This window comes from Olea europaea, unplaced genomic scaffold (assembly GCF_002742605.1).
Source record: "Olea europaea var. sylvestris unplaced genomic scaffold, O_europaea_v1 scaffold262, whole genome shotgun sequence".
NCBI classification, from domain to species: Eukaryota; Viridiplantae; Streptophyta; class Magnoliopsida; order Lamiales; family Oleaceae; genus Olea; species Olea europaea.
In genome coordinates this window covers 150,751-169,799 of record NW_019244532.1, presented here as the reverse complement: position 1 = coordinate 169,799, position 19,049 = coordinate 150,751, and the positions used below count along the sequence as shown (strand labels likewise).

The following is a 19,049-nucleotide window of genomic DNA, read 5'->3' as shown; positions in this document are numbered from 1 at the left end:
TTTGATAATAGTTGATGAAATGTATTGTTGAAAAGTTGTAGCCCTATAAAATGTGATATTCAAATTAATTATTGAATTTGACTTAAATTTTAATCAAAACTTTTAATAGCACCAAATGGGAGCTTAATTATGCTTGTTTCAACCGATACTTAAAGAGACTTTTAACTTACTTACAATGTACGTGATTGATATTATTTTTAATTCTAGCACAAGGTGGCATTGTTGGACTTTGAGAATTATATAGGGGTAAATTAAATAAAAAAAGGAAATTGAAAACGAAATATAATTTAAGTTACGGTAGAGTATCCATCCCTTTTGTTCGAAGTTCGTCGAAATATACTCAAAATTGATTAGACAATTTACTCTTAAAACCACTTGATTATCTAAACCCTTATATTTGATTTAAGAAATATTTATTTATATTTATTTACAAGAAGAATTCACTTTTTATTACGGATCTAACACTTTAAATTTTTGTTATGTATGTAGAGGTGAATTTCATAAAAAATTTCTCTAGTGTCATGACACAATGATATTGATACCTCATAAAAAGTTTAACATGTTGAAATATAATAAATTTATTTATTTCAATTTATAATTCAAGGCGTATTAAGTTGATGATGTACTTGATCCTCAAGCTAGAACATGTTTGAGATTTTGATCAGAAATTCCACCCCAACCTCGCTTTGATACCAAATATTGAATAATTGACCTCCAATTGGTGAAATTTTGGAAAATTCATTAGAATATCGTGAATTTGAATAGATTTCCTCATAATTCATATATTAAACTCACTATGCAAGGACTCCACATATATTTTTTAGAAAATAAATACGTGAACCTCACGTATATGTGTGGCCTGACAGAGACCTGTGAAACAGGTCCTGTAAACCTAGCAGAGTTCTTAAGTAAATTACTAATTTAAATGCTAAGCATTTGGCAGTATTTATTGACTTTGCACACCCTATGCTCGAGGACCTTACTCATCGGCCGCCAACTTTTTTGATTTTTTCTTTTTTTCACAAGTCGCATAAGTCTAATTTATTTATTTTGTTTAATCCTTTGTATTAATTTTCTTTTATAAGCGACTATCAAATTTAAACTTAAATTCATTATGTTCTTTGATAATTAATTTAAAAGCTATTGACATACTTCATATTATTTTTCTTATTTTTTTTATTTTTTTTGGGTTTGGAGGTGATGAAATCTTGAAGTGTTTTTTTTTTTAATCACAACCTTTTAAACTAGAATTAAAATTAAACTTTCCAGAGAGCAATATTATAAATGATTGGAGATTTTTTGGGTTAGTTAAAGGCGTGACAAAATTGGCTAGGCCAAGTTTACTTGCTAAGAAACTTCTGTTTCTCATTAAAAAAATTGAGTCTTCTAGATACCTGTTCTAATAATTTACAGAAATTAAAATGGTGTTCACATATGCAATGCCCTACATCAATCCAATAAGAATCCTATTATATATAAAATTTAATTTGACCGTTTTGATTGATAACTCATACTTAACATCATATTCATCTATTTAAAAATTATTATTTTTAAATCAATGACTCGAATTTTGACAACACTAATATTGTCAATTATTATTGTTAAGCATGATCGAACAAATAGCATAATTGATACAACAATTTACAAAATTAAAATGGTGCTCCACATTTCGCTCCTGTTTGGACCCCATTAATTTTCATTCCATTATATTTTATTTTTTCTCTCCTATTTTTAATCATACAATTTTCCATAAAATAATATTACACGTTAATCGAAAACTTTTCATTCTTTTTCAATCACTCATTTTAAAAAAAAATAATATTCCACGTAATGGGGGCCAAACAGGTGCGAAATGATTGTACCACATATATAGTGCACTGCATCAATCATCTTCAACTTTTTCATGACTTTATGCATGGTCTATGTATGTTTAGATAAGTTTATAACATTTTTTAAGACGGCTAGTATGACTTATTTTATATCATAAAAAATGAAAAAACACAAGAATGGAAGGGGTATATATCTGACCTCCAATAAATGAAAAATTCAATAAATATCTTGAACTAAATGAAAGTAACAGTAAATGAAATGTGTACAATGACCATGTGAAAACTACTCAAGGGTACTCTCGAATATAAATCTTCGGGTCGTAAGATAGTCATTGATCTGGTCATGCGCTTGGACTGATACATTTTTAGATCGTGGTAGTCTATATAATCGAACTCACTCACTGGAGAAGGGTCCTATTCGGGAAAACGTTCCTACCTATGTGAAATAGACTTTTTATGTATCGAGATAAATGCAGACCTTTCTAATCTCAATCACACATCAATTTCAACCACACATTCATAATTACTATTTATCTATTACCTATACATTTTATAAGACTCCACAACTCCTCATAAATTATTTATAATTATAGCCAAACACTAATAATATAAACTAATTATTAACGTTGAGAATTTGGTAGCATGGATCTTATACTTCGAAATGAAGTAGTACGTATCAAAGTTAACAAAGACTTAATTTAATTTTAGCACTGCTCCTATTCTAATCTTGATCTTAATTTATTTGGATGTTTCTTGATTAGTCACTGTTTGATAGAATTATTTTTAATGTTAATTTTTTGGAGAACGTATGATTAAGAAGTAGAAAAAAGTTATGAATTTACGTGTAAATTTATTTTCTTTATTAAAAATAAATCCCAGGAATAAAATAGTATTTGGATGTTTATGCTCTTTGAAAACAATATAAACCAAACAATATCAACTGGTGGATTAATCAATATTGTCTTGCTTCCAACGACAGGGTGGAGAGTTCAATTCCTGGTGGGAACCTGCGGCCAAAAAGTTGATATGGAGCAATCATTGTGGATGAGGGTCTCTTGTGTGCAAAAGTGTACAGGCAATGGGGGAACCTGTGATCCAGTTGAGGCATAACCCGCGATTTATTTCTTACAAGAACCTACCTACCTACTGAGTTCACACAGAAACTTGAATTCACGGTGCTCAAACAATTTTCGCTATAAATAAGTTTGTTCCTTTCCGACGAGATGATTCACCAATTTCCTGCAATGGATCGTCGACTCATGGAGGCAGTGGTAAAGGGCGAAGTTTTAGGCCTTCGCAGTTTAATGGAAGAAGATGAAAACATCATTAAACAAACAGTCCCAGGATCGATCAACACCGTACTTCACCTGGCTGCAAGATTCGGGCACGAGGAATTGGCATCGGAGATCATAAAATGGTGTCCAGAGATGGTTTCATTTGAAAATGGAGAGCTGGAAACGCCACTGCATGAAGCTTGCAGAGAAGGGCATCTGGGGATTGTCAAACTTCTTCTGGAAAGTGATAATTCGATTGTTTATAAACTGAATTCTCGGGAACAAAGCCCCTTTTTCGCAGCTTGTGAGAGGGGGAAGATTAATGCAGTGAAGCATCTGATGAATTTTCCTCTACTGGTTTTGCTGGAGGTGGATATGTTTACCAGTTCAATTCATGCTGCAGCTTCTTCCGGGCATACAGGTAAATTTTCAAACATTTATTCTGTCTAGAACCTTAATCTATATTAGATTCATTTTTTTTTTTATTTTATCAAATAATGTTTGTATATAAGTCTGATCCATTTTTTCATTAAGCCCACGTTTGGTTCACTTAAAAAATTTAAGTCAAAGTTAACAAATAATTTTAATTGAACATTTTATGAGATCCACCAATTTTTTCAACTTTTCAACAAAATACTTTATCAACTTTATTTAAAAATATACTAAGAATCTAACTTTTAACGAAATTAAATTGGTCTATTAGCCCTTGTTTGAGCTCTTTAGAGAAAATGTATTTTGAAATAGTAATTTTTTTTGGAGAACGTGTGGTTAAAAAATAATAAAAAAGTTTTGAGTTTACGTGTAATATTATTTTCTGTAAAATGTATTATTGAAAATAAGAAAGAAAAAAATAATTTTCCCCCTAGATTGGAGACCAAACAGGCCTTTTAGCAAATTATTGGCATGACTTGTCAAGTAAGAGAATTGACCCATGGAGTCAATGGTGGTATGCGGTTTTATGATGAGATCGAATGTGTGAATAATATTTCAAACTTTGAATTACTTTAATTAAGTGATTGTCTGCTAGAGATTTTGTTAATTGATTTTTTGATCCTTAAAAATAAAGTAGGTCCTACCTGTAAGAGAAAAATTTTAAAAATGATTACTGAAATAGTGGAATAACGATAAAAAAAAATGATGTTAATTGGATAAAAATCTCTACCAAATATACTCTAAGTATTTATTATGCCATGTCAATTCGAAAGCTCGAGTTCGGCAATCGGGCACCTTAGGATCAACATGTGCTCTAGCCTAAAAATGGGCCTCTTATGCATTGCAATTTTCAACAAAATTTTCTTAAGTATTAATGTTTGTATTTTTATTTTTATAAGGTCGTTTAAAATTCGTTTTAAAGACCAAATTACGATTTCCAAACTATCTAAACAAATTAAGGGTGCGTTTGACATAACTTTTACTTTTGCTTTTATTCACATAAAAGAGTCTTTAAAGAAAGTTATGTTCACTATTGTTTGAAAAATAATTTTTAAAGGAGATTTCTATTTCAGAATTGTTTATAAAGTAAGTCATATTGGACTCACTTCATCTAAAAACACTTCTAACTAGAAGAAGCAATTTCTTAAAATTAGTCAAATGGGTCTAAAAGCAATTTTTGATTTTCAAAAACTTTTTTTGACTTTTTAAAAATCATCTCAAACGGGCCCTAAGTTTTTGATAAAAGCCACTGTGGATTAAAATCTAGATTTTAATTTAAGTTAAAATCAATAAATAATTTTAACTATATATTTCGTGAAATTCACAAATTTTCAACCACATTTTATCAAATTTTATCAAAAACTACTAAAAATTTAATTTTAATTCCACCAACAGGGGCTAAAAATTTGTGATTTTGAAAGAATACGAAACTGTTGTTTGGGCTCCATTTTAATGAAATTTTGGGAAAAAAATATTTTGAAATAGTAATTTTTTGACGAATAGGTGGCTAAAAATTTATGATTATGAAAGAATACATAGCCCTTGTTTGGACTCCATTTTAATGAAACTTTGGGGAAAAAAATTTGGAACAATAATTTTTGGAAAAATATATGGTTAAAAAGAAAGAAAAGTTTTAGATTTGTAGGAAATGTTATTATATTGAAGAATGTGTGATTGAAAAGAAGAAGAAAAAATATAATTAAAATGGTACCCAAACGCCTAATAATTGACAACAGATTTTAAAAAACTGCAAAATGATATCTTCTGCTTTTAGTTTCCTCAATTACTTCATTAATATATGAATTTTACCCATCCACTCACCCCCCACCATTATAATTAATTAATTTCTACAATAAAATTAATTCATTCTCTATTCTAATTGTATAAATGTTTGTTTATAATAAATTATTTTTTTTTAAAATAATTGTGGTGAATATATTGACTTAAACATTAACCAAATGTGAAGTATAATAAGATTTTTAGTAAATTTTATAAAAGTTGATGAAATGTGCAGTTAAAAAGTTGTGAAACACATAAGATATGTGGTTAAAATGAATTATTGACTTTAACTTAGAATAAAATTTAGATTTTAATTGGTACCAAATATGGGCTTAATTTCATAGAAAATTGGATATTTCATTTGGAATTAAAAAAAAAAAATCATTAGATTTTAATAAAAATTGAATGAATGCATCGTTAAAAAGTTGTGTGTTTCATTAAAAAAAAGTTGTTAAAATTAAGGATTGTATTGTTTGTCAAGATAAGGACATTCAAAAAGTTTGTCAGAAAATGAGGTTTAATGAAATGATTGAATAAAAAAATTAACTGTATTTTAAGCTGTTCATTGATGGAGTGACATGTGAAACTGTGTAACCCATTATCGACATATAAAAATGTCCTAAAATTAATTGTTAATTTTGATTTAAATTTTAATCAATTTTTTTAGTTGAAGCAAATGGAGATATAATCATTTTTTGCCATAAAAAGTTTTTTTTTTCATTTATTTTTTCAGAAATAGTGAAGGAGATATTGAGAGCCCGACCAGACTTTGCTTTGAAAAAGGACCTTCATGGGTGCACACCACTCCATGTAGCATGCAGCAAAGGCCATTTAGATATAACAAGAGAAATTCTAGAGCTGGATTCAGATCTCTCCTCTGTACAAGATAGTGAAGGCAAAACACCCCTCCATTATGCAGCAATTAAAGGCAGAATAAACATAATCGATGAAATACTTTCTAAAAATATTGGATCTGCTGAGATGATTACATTCAAGGAGGAAACAATTCTGCATTTGGCTGTCAAAAATAATCACTTTGAAGTTGTTAAGTACTTATTGGAGAATTTTAACATTTCAAAACTTCTTAACTTGCATGATAGTGATGGGAACACTGTTTTGCACTTGGCTACTGCTGGAAAACTCACTGGGGTAAGATTTCTAGCTCTGTGATTATTGTCAATATATTGGATTTTAGCATGAATAAGCAATAAAGAAAGGTTAAGATCTATAAATCCTTGGAATAAGCAATACATATTGTGATTAGTTAACTTATCAGACAGATCAATCATTTTCCTAATTACCTTTCTTGACCAAATTAATTTTTTTGTAGATGGTTATATTCCTTCTTAAATTTGGGATGGAGGTAAATTCTTTGAACCGCAAGGGGTACACAGCTTTGGATGTGGTTGAAACAGATGCAAGCAACTCTGGTGCTCTTGCAATTGTACCAGCATTACAAGCAGCCGGAGCAAAGAGATGTGATGAATTATCTGATCGACTACAAGATGTTCGACAAATTGCTAAATCCACCTCTAAAAGATCAAGTGAAATTGTTGCAAGGATGAATTCATGGCCAAACAAGAACCTAGAAGCATCACATTCCTCTCTTCGGCATCGTCATCATAAGCAAAACCGTCAACGAAGAAAGCAGCTTGATCTCCATATCGAGAGTCTGAGAAATGCTCGAAACACCATAACAATTGTTGCAGTTTTAATAGCAACTGTGACATTTGCAGCAGGCATTAACCCTCCTGGGGGATTTAATCAAGAAACTGGAAATGCAAGTCTTGGGAAGCAAACTTCTTTTAAGGTCTTTCTGGTATGCAATATTGTTGCTTTATTCCTTTCTATTGGCATTGTAAATGTACTTGTGAGCATTATTCCTTTCAAGAGGAAATCCATGATGAAATTACTGACAATAACTCACAAGATAATGTGGATTTCCACCCTATTTATGGCATCAGCTTTTATTGCAGCCATTTGGGCTATAATGCCAAAGGGAAAAGGTAAAAGATTTGTTGAAGTGGAACTAGTAGTAATAGGAGGAGGGTGCACAATGACTGTTTTTTGTGGGCTTGGGATAATGTTGGCAAGGCATTGGTATAAGAAGCACAAATGGAGGAAAGAAAAAGAGAAGAATGTTATGGATAGAAGCCCGAAAAGTAATAATAGCCGCGTCGAAGAATTGAAGACAATCAGAAGAAGTTATGAGACGAGTAGTAACTCTGACGTTGGTAGCTCTGATTATGGTTACCATTTGTATTAGGTAAATGACTACTGTTATCTTTAGGCACGTGCACAAGTAAGGAATGATTGATCGACAAAGTAAGGAGGAAGATGAAATGATGATACAATGATACCTTTGTTTTCACTCTCAAGGGTGATATTGTTGAGCTCACCTCCTATCGAGGAATGTTTTTGATTATTGTCATATTGGCTCTCTCTCTCTCGTGCATTCTTCGCCATAGATCTTGTCATAGATGCTAATAATAAGGTAGGATGAATAGTGCTATTGTATAGTTCTAAGCACTTGTATAATAATTGTAGATTTGTATTATAAAGATACTGAATAGAAAATTGATTTATAAATAAAGATATTTTGCGTCTTTGTTTTGCATACCGTTTATATGCAAGCATATTTGATCAAGCTTCTGCTTCTTCTTTTTTTCCCCAATTTAAACTTTTACCTCTACCTATTTATCAATTACGAAAAGCAAAGTTTTCCACCTTTAAAATTGGAAGCATTTTTGAAAAATCAATATAACAGTTAGGGCCTAATGACCAATAAAGTTTATTTAGCCAACGTTTGTGCTCCATTATATAAAAAATTATAGTTTTAAATTTATTTTTATTCGCGTATTTTTTCAATAAAATAATTTTACAAATAATTCAAATTTTTTCTTATATTTTAATTACACATTCTTAAAAAAAATAATATTATTGAACTTATTTTCCCAGAAAATAGGGCTTGAACAAATCCTTACAACCAAATAGTATGACTTGCAGTTAAATATGAAACAATGGTGAAAGTCCCAAAATTGAAACTCAAACGCGATACTAACGAAAAATTATAAAAAATTTCATTACCCATCCAACTTACACTTGGTCACAGTTTACTTATCGAACTCTAAAATGCTTCTTAGTGATCACTCATCTTTGAGATGTTGCATTCCATCCATCATCCTCATATTTCATTTCCGTCACTGCTAGTGTTTGCATAGAAATTCTACGTGGTAAGTTATAAATGTTAAAAAATTACAACTCAACAAAATTATCAACTCACCAAAATCACCAAATGCGAAATGTGACTTCCATTTCCCCCATAAACATTTTAAAAACCAAATAAAGTGTCCCCGGTGATTCTTTTAGAAATATCTCTTTTCTCAATTCAAAAGTTTACTATGCGAAATATAGGTTTTAATCTAAAGCTAAAAATATGATGCATAACTTGTTCTATTGAAAATTGATTTGTGAAAATGCTTGGTCTATATTTCACCCCTTTAATTACTAATTGCAACCAATTGATCATATATGATCTTCAATCACCGTTTTGTATTTTGATCATACTTTATCTATATTTCACCCTTCTCTCATTCATTGTCTCCAATTCCATAATTTTATCGATCATTTCCTAACAAACACAATATATATAGAACTAAGCCATAATTTATTAAAATATCTAACAAATACTCTAATTTAAAGGCCAAATAAGTGTAACAAAATGACTTATCAATAGGATTTTTTAGGGCTGAAATCGGGGATGCTTTATTCAATTTTAAAGAAGTTTATGGGGTGTGGAAGTCGAGTTTCATATGTGGTGATTTTTGTGAGTTGATGATTTGGTTGAGTTGTAATTTTTTTGATGATTGTACTTACCCGTGGAATTTTCTTGCGATAAATTAGCAATGAAATATGGCGAATAATGGATGGAGTGCAATATCTCAAATATGAGCGACTATTGAGAAGCATTTTGAAGTTCGATGAATAAATTGTAACATAGTGTAAGACAGGGGCGGACCCAGAACTTTAGTATTGTGGGGTCAAAATTTTAAAAATAATTTTTTTAATAAACAACATAATATCAATGAAAATAAGTTAATATGTATTTTGAAACTTTGAAAACGTCGTATAATTACATCGTTATTAATATTATTAAATAAATTTTACAATTTGTAAAGTTTTGTTTATCATTTCACTGGCAAATACTGAGCTAACATTGAATAAATTAAATGAACTAAAATAAAATTCAAGTTTGGTTCAGGAAGTAACAAATTTAAAGCAAATATAATTCGAAAGTAATTCAAATTGCATTTAATCCACAACGACCCTAAAAAATTTACGTCATATTTCATGTAAAACTTCCGAATGAAACAATATAAATTATATTGAAAAATTTACCGTGCAAAAATAATAATTAATTAAATTTTTAAAAGAAAAAATGAGTTAGACGTCTTTTTTGAAGCGTACGTTTGATACATATTTAACTGTTTTCGATATCCGTTTGGACCATTCGATGTGAAAACGATGTAGTTTTCGAAACAAACTTTCACATGGCATAGACGATTTGTGGATTCAGATAGCACATGATCGCAAACGAATTTTTAAAGTTAGGATATTATCGAAATTTTCAAAATACTAGTTTCAAACGACCTACTTTAACATATTATGCTATGGTTGACGACTTCGTATGCCATTAATGAGTGAAAAATTAGGCCATGAGTATTTCGAAATGATATTAAGAATGCAATATTTAGACTTCATTTGACATCCCGACGAGTGCATCAAAGTAGATTATTAAAAAAAATAAAAAAAGGAAAAAATTTTGTGTGGTCATTTGACCTCACATGACCCCATGTGGGTCAGCCCTGGTGTAAGATGAGTAATGAAACAATAGTTTGATTGGGTTGTAATTTTTTTAACAGCCGTAATTTGACAAATTAGATTTTCATTAGTTACGTCAGCAAATAAGATAACGAATTTTTGAGGATGTGAATGAAGTGTAAACGGACAAAGTTCAGTGAGCACTGCAAAGCACTTTGAAATTTAATGAGTAAACTATGACTACACTACACTAAAAATGGTTATTTACAACACATAAAAGACAATATTCAATAGTTAAATGTTGTTAAAAGGGTCTATTACAACATTTTAATAAGTGAATGTTGCAATTAGTTAATGTAATTAAGTTTTAGCAATATTTTTAAAATAAATATTGCTAACGTTACTTTTTATAACTTTTTTGAATGTTGCGTAAAGTTTCAACGTTTAAAAAACATTGCAAAAAACATTATTTTGCAACAATTTTTTAAACGTTGCAAAATATGGCTGCAAAAGGCCACCCGACTAAAAATAAAAATTAGGTTTAATAATCCCTTTTCCATTTCGAGGAAATACCTTCCAATCGCCTAAAAATAATGACAATTTGTAAGATTAGGCTAAGAAATGAAAACATTTGAAAAATAGTCTTCAAACAATAATCTTTCCAAAAATACCCCCTTATAGAGAAATTGCAATCAAAGCCACCACAATGTATAAAAATCTTCAAATAGGTCCCCAAGGAAATATAGATCATAAATCTTTAATAAATTTAAATCCAAATATTATAGAAAATTTTATTGATTTAAAAAATGCAACAGAAAATGAATTAAAATATCTAGAAGAAGATCTGAAAAGATTCTTTACAGAATATTTAGATCCAAAATTAAAAAATAAAAATGTTTCTATAAATAATAGTATAATCAAAAGAGAAAATGATATATATAAACTTATTCTTAACCTAAGAAGAAGGATTAGAGAATTAAATATAATTATTGAAGAAAAAGTTTTAATAAAAAATAGTGAATTTTATAAATTTTATTGTGACATATTAAAAATTTATAAAGATTTTAACTGGCTCAAAAATCTTAACCCCTCCGCTGCACACTCCGACGAAATGGTATCAGAGCCATGTTACGAACCAAAAATTATGATTAATATAGTAGATGAAGAAAAAATAATTGAAAAATTCTTGAAAAAAGTTGAAAAACATAAAAAACCTAATTATCCATATTTACCTAAAAACACCACAAATGAAAATTTTGGAGATATACATAAAAGATCAGAAAATCTAGAACATAATTTACAAGTAGGAAATGCTCTTTTAGATAAAAGTCTAAAGAAAAGATAAGATTATAATTAATCCACCTCAAGATTTTAGGATAACACAAAAAGAAAATAATAAAGGAAAAAAATGAAGAAAATCAATATATGATTACGATGTAGAAGAAATAGAACAAAAATTCTTAGAATCTACATGTGAAGAGTATGAAGAATATAAAAAACAGTTAGAAGATTTAACTGAAAAAATTGAAAATATAAAGATGAATACCAATCCATCTTCAAGTCAGAATATAAAAGTAGAATTTAGTAGTGATAAAGAACAAGATTATCCTTATGGTACAACAATACCACTTAAGGATGGTCTTAATCAATATAGAAAAACACAGAAAAGATATACTGGAAATGTAAGAAAACAATCCATAAAAGAAATAAATCCTATGAAGTCCTACAATGAACCAATCCACACAACAGGAGTATGGTTAGATTTAGATTGTGTAGATAAAAATAAAGCTATTGAAACATGGATGAAAAGTACAGATTTAGCAATACAATTTAATAAATGGGAAACATATACAGCATTTAGATTTATAGAACATACATTCAGAGGAATTGTTTCTGAATGGTGGAGAAAGTTACCAGAAATTATTAAAAGAAGAATAAAATTTGGAGCAAATAGAACTGAGGTATTATATAATAGAAACATTCTAAATGAACAAATTATACAGGAAATATTAAAAAGATTTGAAAAAATCTTAAGAACAAAATTTTTAGGAGATAGGTATACTTCTAATGAAGAAGAAAGAAAACAAGATGAATATAATCAAGGAATGATAGCAATGGAAAATCTAAAGATATGTGATATGTGTGAGTTAGAAAGATATACATGTAAATTTGAAAAATTATACTATATACTTAATCAAGGAAATTATCAAGAAAATAAACATATATTAAGATCTTATTTTACAAAATTACCATTCCCATGGGAAATCAAGCTATTAAAGGAATATGAGAAATTATTACCTATAGGAGAAGAGGAAGGAGTTAAAATAGATAGTTTTGGAAGTAGAATTGAATTTACAAGAAGAATGATAGGCATGTGGTGCAGAGAAGCACTAGAAAATAAGAAAACTTATAAAATAAGAAAGAATTCATTATGTTGTTATAAAGATAATGACCAAGTTGAACAATTTGGATGCCATAAGAAGAAATATAAACCATATAAGAAATATAAAAGAAAATTCAAAAATTATAAAAAAAATCAATAAAAGGAATTTAAACCATATAAAAAATATTTCAAGAAAAGAAATTGGAATAAGAAATTTAAACCAAGAAACATTAAAAAATGTAGATGTTTTATTTGTAATGAAGAAGGACACATTGCCCCTCAATGTCCTAAAAAGAAAGATAGATAAAATATAAAAACTCTTAGAATCTATGAAAAATTTCAAGAAGATAGTGATATAGAACCAATTGAATATTTTGAAGATCTAAGTAGTTAATGCAGTAGCATTTATGAATTAGATACATCCTCATCAGAGGAAGATTATGAGGAAACAGTATATATGAATCAGGAGATACAACAATCAGAAATTGAAATTGAAACAACTGAAGAAATTGAAGATTCTATAGAAGGTATTAATCAAGAGATTACCTTTGATATTAAAAAATATGCAGGAATTAATAAAAAAATATTAGATCTACAGGAAAAAGATGTATTCCATTAAGGATTCTTAGGAATTTTACCAAGAGTAAATAAAACAATTGTAAGTATAAACTATATAGAAATGTCTATTAATATAGAAGACACTATAGGAAAAGCAAGAATTCCTATAATAACAAAAGAATGGGTAAAATAAAAGTTATCCAAAATCCCAGAGAATGTAAGAAATAAATTAAAATGTATTGAATTAGGAGGAGTCCAGATAATGGTAAAAGGATTTTTTAGAGAATATATGAATATACCAATAGAAATCTACTGTATGGATAATAGAATATTACAAGATCCTATAGATGCTCTATTAGGAACAGTTGTAGGAAACTTAGTCTATCAGAAGATAATATTTACAGTAAAACCAAATTATGCAATATCTTTAAATGATGAAAATATTGACCAAAGTTTCAATCTATACTATAGAATTGGAAACTTGAAAATGTTACGAAGAAGTAAGGCTATTAGAATAAGCATAAAATCAATTTTTGCTTTTAGTAGTAGCCATCATAATAATCTAAGAAAGATAACTGATAACATTATCATACATAAAGATTTTGAGGAATTAGCACAATATATACCTCCTAGAAAATACCAAGAACATGAAGTTACTAAACTAGAACAAATAATGCTTGATTTTCATAAACAAGCAAAAGAAATTAATTCTGAAGGAAAATTAATAAGAAGAAACAGTGTAAGCTTAGAAGGAGACAATCTTATTGCAAGATTTCCCTCTAGACAAGACTCTAAGATAAGCAGACTTAAGAATTTAAGCATTGATGAACCATCAAGTTCACAATATTACATTAAGACAAGATATGTAAATCAAGAAGGGTTTAAGAAGAATCTTCTTGTCCTCATAGATACTGGAGCAGATAAAAGCCATGTAAATGCCAAGTTTGTTAACCATTTAATAGACTATGAAATACCAGAACCATATATATTTAAGGATTATTTGAGAAATAATCTTGAAATAAGAAAATATGTTAAATTCTCTCTTATACTTGTTGGAGAGGATCAGAAAGAATATATTAAAGAAATAATTTTATATAAAGATGAGTTATATGGAGTAGATCGTTCACCTATTCTACTAGGAATGAACTTTCTTGAGAAATATAGTCCTTATAAAATCTGTCAAGGATATTTGAAAATAACAGTTGACGATAATCCAATTATCATTTCAAAAATAGATGAAAATGTGAAATCATTATTATCATGGAAAGAATAATTAGTACTAATCCCATGAGTCCATATATTGAAATTACACTCAATATAAAAAGCTATTGTAGAATTAAATTTCATGCTTACTTAGATACAGGAAGTACAATAAGCTTATGCTTACCAAATGTACCACTATCTGAATACTGGAAATACAATTCAAAGAAGGTAGTCACTACTACAATAGCAGGTGGAAATAAGGTAATATACAACAAATATGCTACGCAAGTACCCTTTCTAATTTCCTTTAGAGAAGTATTTGTTGATACAATATATATGTCAACCACAATAGGATGTGATATTTTATTAGGACGAAATTTTCTATTAAAATATGCACAATTTACACAATATATTGATAAGTATATGTTCACAACACCTTGTGCACGTAAAATATTTACACCAAAAATAAATAAAGCTGTTACAATTGCATATAGGGATATAAACCATCAGAATTCCTCAACCCAGCGTGGTGGATGTTGGAGTATAGAAAAATTTAAACAAGTTACAGTCTTAAAAATGACAACAGAAAATAGGTTGGAAAAATTGAAAAAAGAAATTTCTGAAACATATTCTGAAAATTCATTAGAAAAATGGGATACGGACAAAGTAAAGGCAAAAATAGAATTAATCAATCCAGACACTATAGTAAGAGTCAAACCTATGAAATATAGTGTTGATGATCAAAAAGAATTTAAAAACTAGATAAAAGAATTGCTAGAAGCCAGATTGATTAGGCTTAGTAAAAGCCCACAAAGCAGCCCAACCTTTATGGTTAGAAAACATAGTGAGATAAAAAGAGGAAAAGCCAGAATGGTAATAAACTACAAAAAGTTAAATGAAATTACTAAATTTGATGGATATTATTTACCAAATAAGGACACCTTTATTAAGCAAATACAAAATAAAAAGATATTTTCAAAATTTGATTGTAAGTCAGGGTTTTGGCAAATCATGCTTACAAAAGAAAGTAAACCACTAACTGCATTTAGTACCCCCAATCCTTTAGGACAATACGAATGGAATGTAATGCCATTTGGGTTGAAAAATGCACCACAGATATTTCAAAGAAGAATGGATGAGGTAATAAAATCGATTACTCATTTCTGTATTGCATATATTGATGATTTACTTATTCATTCAAATAACATTGATGAACATATTGAACATCTTGAGAAATTCTGTTATATTATGAAAAACATGGTATTACACTTTTTCAAAAGAAAGCTGAGATAGCTGGAACAGAAATTGAATTTTTAAGTTTATTTATAAAAGAAGGAGAATTGGAATTGCAATCCCATATTGAAGAAAAATTTCAAAAATTTCCTGAAAAAATCAAAGATAAAAAATAATTACAAAACTTCCTTGGTATATTAAATTATGCTGAAAGATTCATTGAAAATTGTGCCAAATTAAAAAATTATTTTCTTCCAAAATTAAGAAAAAATATTATGTGGTATTGGGAAGAACAAGATTGTGAAAATATAAGGAAAGTTAAAAAAGAATTGAAGGTATTGCCCAAACTTGTAATACCACAAGAAGAAGATTTCTTTATCCTTGAAACTGATGCTTCAGATTATTACTGGGGAGCAGTGTTAAAGGTTAAAAAGAATCATAAAGAATATAAATGTGAAAAAGATTGTTCTTGCTCTGAAATACTTGCAGGTTATACATCAAGAACATTCAAAGAAGTCGAAACAAGATACGAAACGAACAGAAAAGAACTCATTGTTGTAAAAAGAGGAGTTAAAAAATATGAAGATTATTTATTACCAAAGAAGTTCTTAATTAGAACTGACAATACTCAAGTTAAAGCATTTTTGAAAAATAATGTTGATCCATCTACTGCCAATAGATATATTATTAGAATACAAATTTGGTTCTCATACTTCAAATTTAATATTGAATATATTAAAGAAAAAGCTAACTTTCTTCCTGATTATCTTAGTAGGGATGGAGCTAGAACAACTAAGGATGAAAGTCCAAATACTTGAGATAAAAGTTTCCTACCTGGAAACCCAAATTCAAAATATCCAAGATAGCCTTCTAGGCAAAAATATAGCTCTTGAGGCAGAAGTTACTTGTACCAAGACCAGTATCCTTTCGCAGGGACTTGTGAATACTAGCGCTCTCCCCGAGGATAAAGGGAAAGAAAAGAAGGTAATAAGAACCCTTCACAGGAAATACTCAAACCTATTACTGGTAATAAAGATATTCAAGATATCAAAAGAGAAGGTAGCTCTTCACAGAGCCAAACTCAATCTAAACTTTCTATTGAAAGAATAGATCCTAAAGATATTGTCAAGATATGCCATGAAGCAAAAATTCCCAGAAAAGATAACCATGAAGAAGTAACACTCTTTATTGTTATTTTCAATATTTTATCAGATTGGTATCTGGAGATTGGAAAATGGATGAAGACTCTCCACTATTCAAAATACAACAAGATAAATTTTTATCCAGGAGCACCAGCCAACTGGGTTCGAAATTGCTTTGAAATAGGAAATATACTTTGTATATATCCTAGCAAAGATCTCAAAGAGATAGCTCAACTTCCAGCCAACATTAGGAAAGCTGTTAAAAGATATACTGAAATTGTTAAAATAACAAATATATATATCAGATTCCATTCAGCAACAATGGAATGGGATCCTGTCCTTGAATATATGCATCCATCGTTCCATGTGATCAAAATGGGACTTACAAATCAACATTTTTTACCAACCAATCAAAAGGTTGTTAAAAATGGATATCAAGATATTCTTAATATGATGCCCTACAGAAGAGCTAAAGGGTACAAAGAGATATTTGAACATGTAACCCAGATAATTACTGAGAAAGAAAAAATATGGGTTTATCCATCTGAAGATCATATTATCTATTCCAATGTAAGGATGATCACCAAGGAAGAAGATATTTGTTATCTCGACCACTTATTATCTGCAATTATTTCCAAACAAGTGAATGGATCAGAAGATATGGCTAAAGAACTATGCAAATTACTCTGGAATTACACTGATCACCATTGTGAATACTGTGTAATTGAAGATATGAGCCAAGCATCTCCTAATAGTGAAGAATTCCCTGCAGAATTCTTTGATTCGAAAATGGAAAAGTGATGGTGACAAAAGTAGCCCTTTATCACTACTTTAATAAAGAAATTTATTAAAGAAAAACTGTGACTACTAAAAGACAGAAGATAGTGCAAGAAAAGTCTTCATAATTGTAACTACCCTCATCAATTGTTACAAGTGGTAGACAAACTCAAAAGATAAGGTATCTAATTTCAAAATGAGAGGTCCACTAGCAAGAAGATAATGGAAAAATTCGGTGGCCTAGCTACCCAACAAAGAAAGATGGAAAACACATGTTCAAGATAAGATTCCAAAATCTCCTATAAAAAGGGGCATGAAGGAAGAAGGAAGATATCTCGAAATAGCTTATCTCTTAAACATATCTGAGAGAAATCTTTTGTAATCTGTATACACCACTTGTATTCAGAGAAATATTAGATAACTTGAAGATAGGAAAGCGTGTAATAAGGTAATCACTTATGGAGTTCTAAACTTCATAAGATGAGTACCAAATGTATGTAAATATAGTTTGTAAGCATGTACAATTTCAGTTTATGAATATCAAAGTAAAGTTTGTTATGTTCAACAAAGCTTTCATAAAAAGATTTCGTTAAGTTTCTCATGATTCCTCGGCAGTACAGATAGAGGTTTTAAAAGATTTTCAAAATTCTGATTTTGAATGGATTTTAGCCATGCGAAAGTACCTGTCTTTGATGAATGGTTTAGGGAAAAAAGGCAGTTTTCTAACAAAATTGTAGCACCTTGTGTGTGATTTATCTTTTAAAATTTCGTTCCAAGTAGGAACTTGATTCTGAAAAGAGTTTGAATAGAAGTGAAAACAGAGACTCTGGATACAGTGAGATAGCGTCTGTGGAAACACGGCTAGTTCTCTAGAATGAGAAATGCAACCTTAATTGAAAAATCTTTTGCGGAAACAGTTGTGGACCCAAATGATTTCAAAACATCTTAAAACTTTACTTGATTCAGAAGATTGATTAAGTACATGCAAAGCATCTATAAGAGCATACTGGAGGGAAAGCCTGTTTATTTCCACTTGATTACTGTAAGTTATTTATTTGTTTTTACATGCTCATGCTTTAATTATTTTAATGAACAATTCACATGCATCTACTTCCACTACTAAGGAAGAAAATAATCTTATTTTATTTCTAGATGAAAAAAATGTTTCGTTTTTACTTAAATTAGATGAAAAATCTGATGATATATTTCCTGTTGGAAAAGAAAAAATTGAAGAAATATATAAAGATATAGATTATAATTGTAGAAATAATATAGGATTTAATTCTGTAGAAACTAGTAGAGAAATAAGAAAGGTAGAGGATATTATAACTAAACATAGAGATATACAAGAAGAAATTTCAAAAGGATTATTTAATGAATATATAACCAAAAAATGTCAACCTATAATCTTTGAAGAACTATTAAAATATAAAGAATATTTAAAGGTGCTCAAAAGATTGAAAAATATAAATATAGGTCTTGATTGATAAATCCTTAAAGATATAAGATAGATCTTTCAAATAATTTTAATAAGAGTAAAATAGTACTTTTAATAGGAAAAGCTATTGCGAAAAATAGGCTTAATAATTCAGCCAATATAAAAACTACCCCTTTCCTT

The 19,049-nt window shown here is 29.1% G+C and overlaps 1 protein-coding gene across 1 annotated transcript; it reads left to right on the top strand.

The window, feature by feature from the left end:
- Positions 1-2,951: 2,951 nt before the first annotated feature.
- Positions 2,952-7,922, top strand: LOC111383166 (ankyrin repeat-containing protein At5g02620-like). The gene is made up of 3 exons (XM_023007245.1): positions 2,952-3,524; positions 6,048-6,463; positions 6,645-7,922. Exons 1-3 carry the CDS (start codon positions 3,053-3,055, stop codon positions 7,578-7,580), a joined length of 1,824 nt encoding a protein of 607 aa, XP_022863013.1. The 5' UTR covers positions 2,952-3,052; the 3' UTR covers positions 7,581-7,922.
- The last annotated feature ends 11,127 nt before the right edge of the window (positions 7,923-19,049 follow it).

Coding starts and splice junctions, on each gene's coding strand:
- LOC111383166 (XM_023007245.1), top strand. CDS start 3,053: ATGATTCACCAATTTCCTGCAATGGATCGTCGACTCATGGAGGCAGTG. Junction 3,525..6,047: donor AGCTTCTTCCGGGCATACAG/GTAAATTTTCAA, acceptor TTATTTTTTCAG/AAATAGTGAAGGAGATATTG. Junction 6,464..6,644: donor CTGCTGGAAAACTCACTGGG/GTAAGATTTCTA, acceptor ATTTTTTTGTAG/ATGGTTATATTCCTTCTTAA.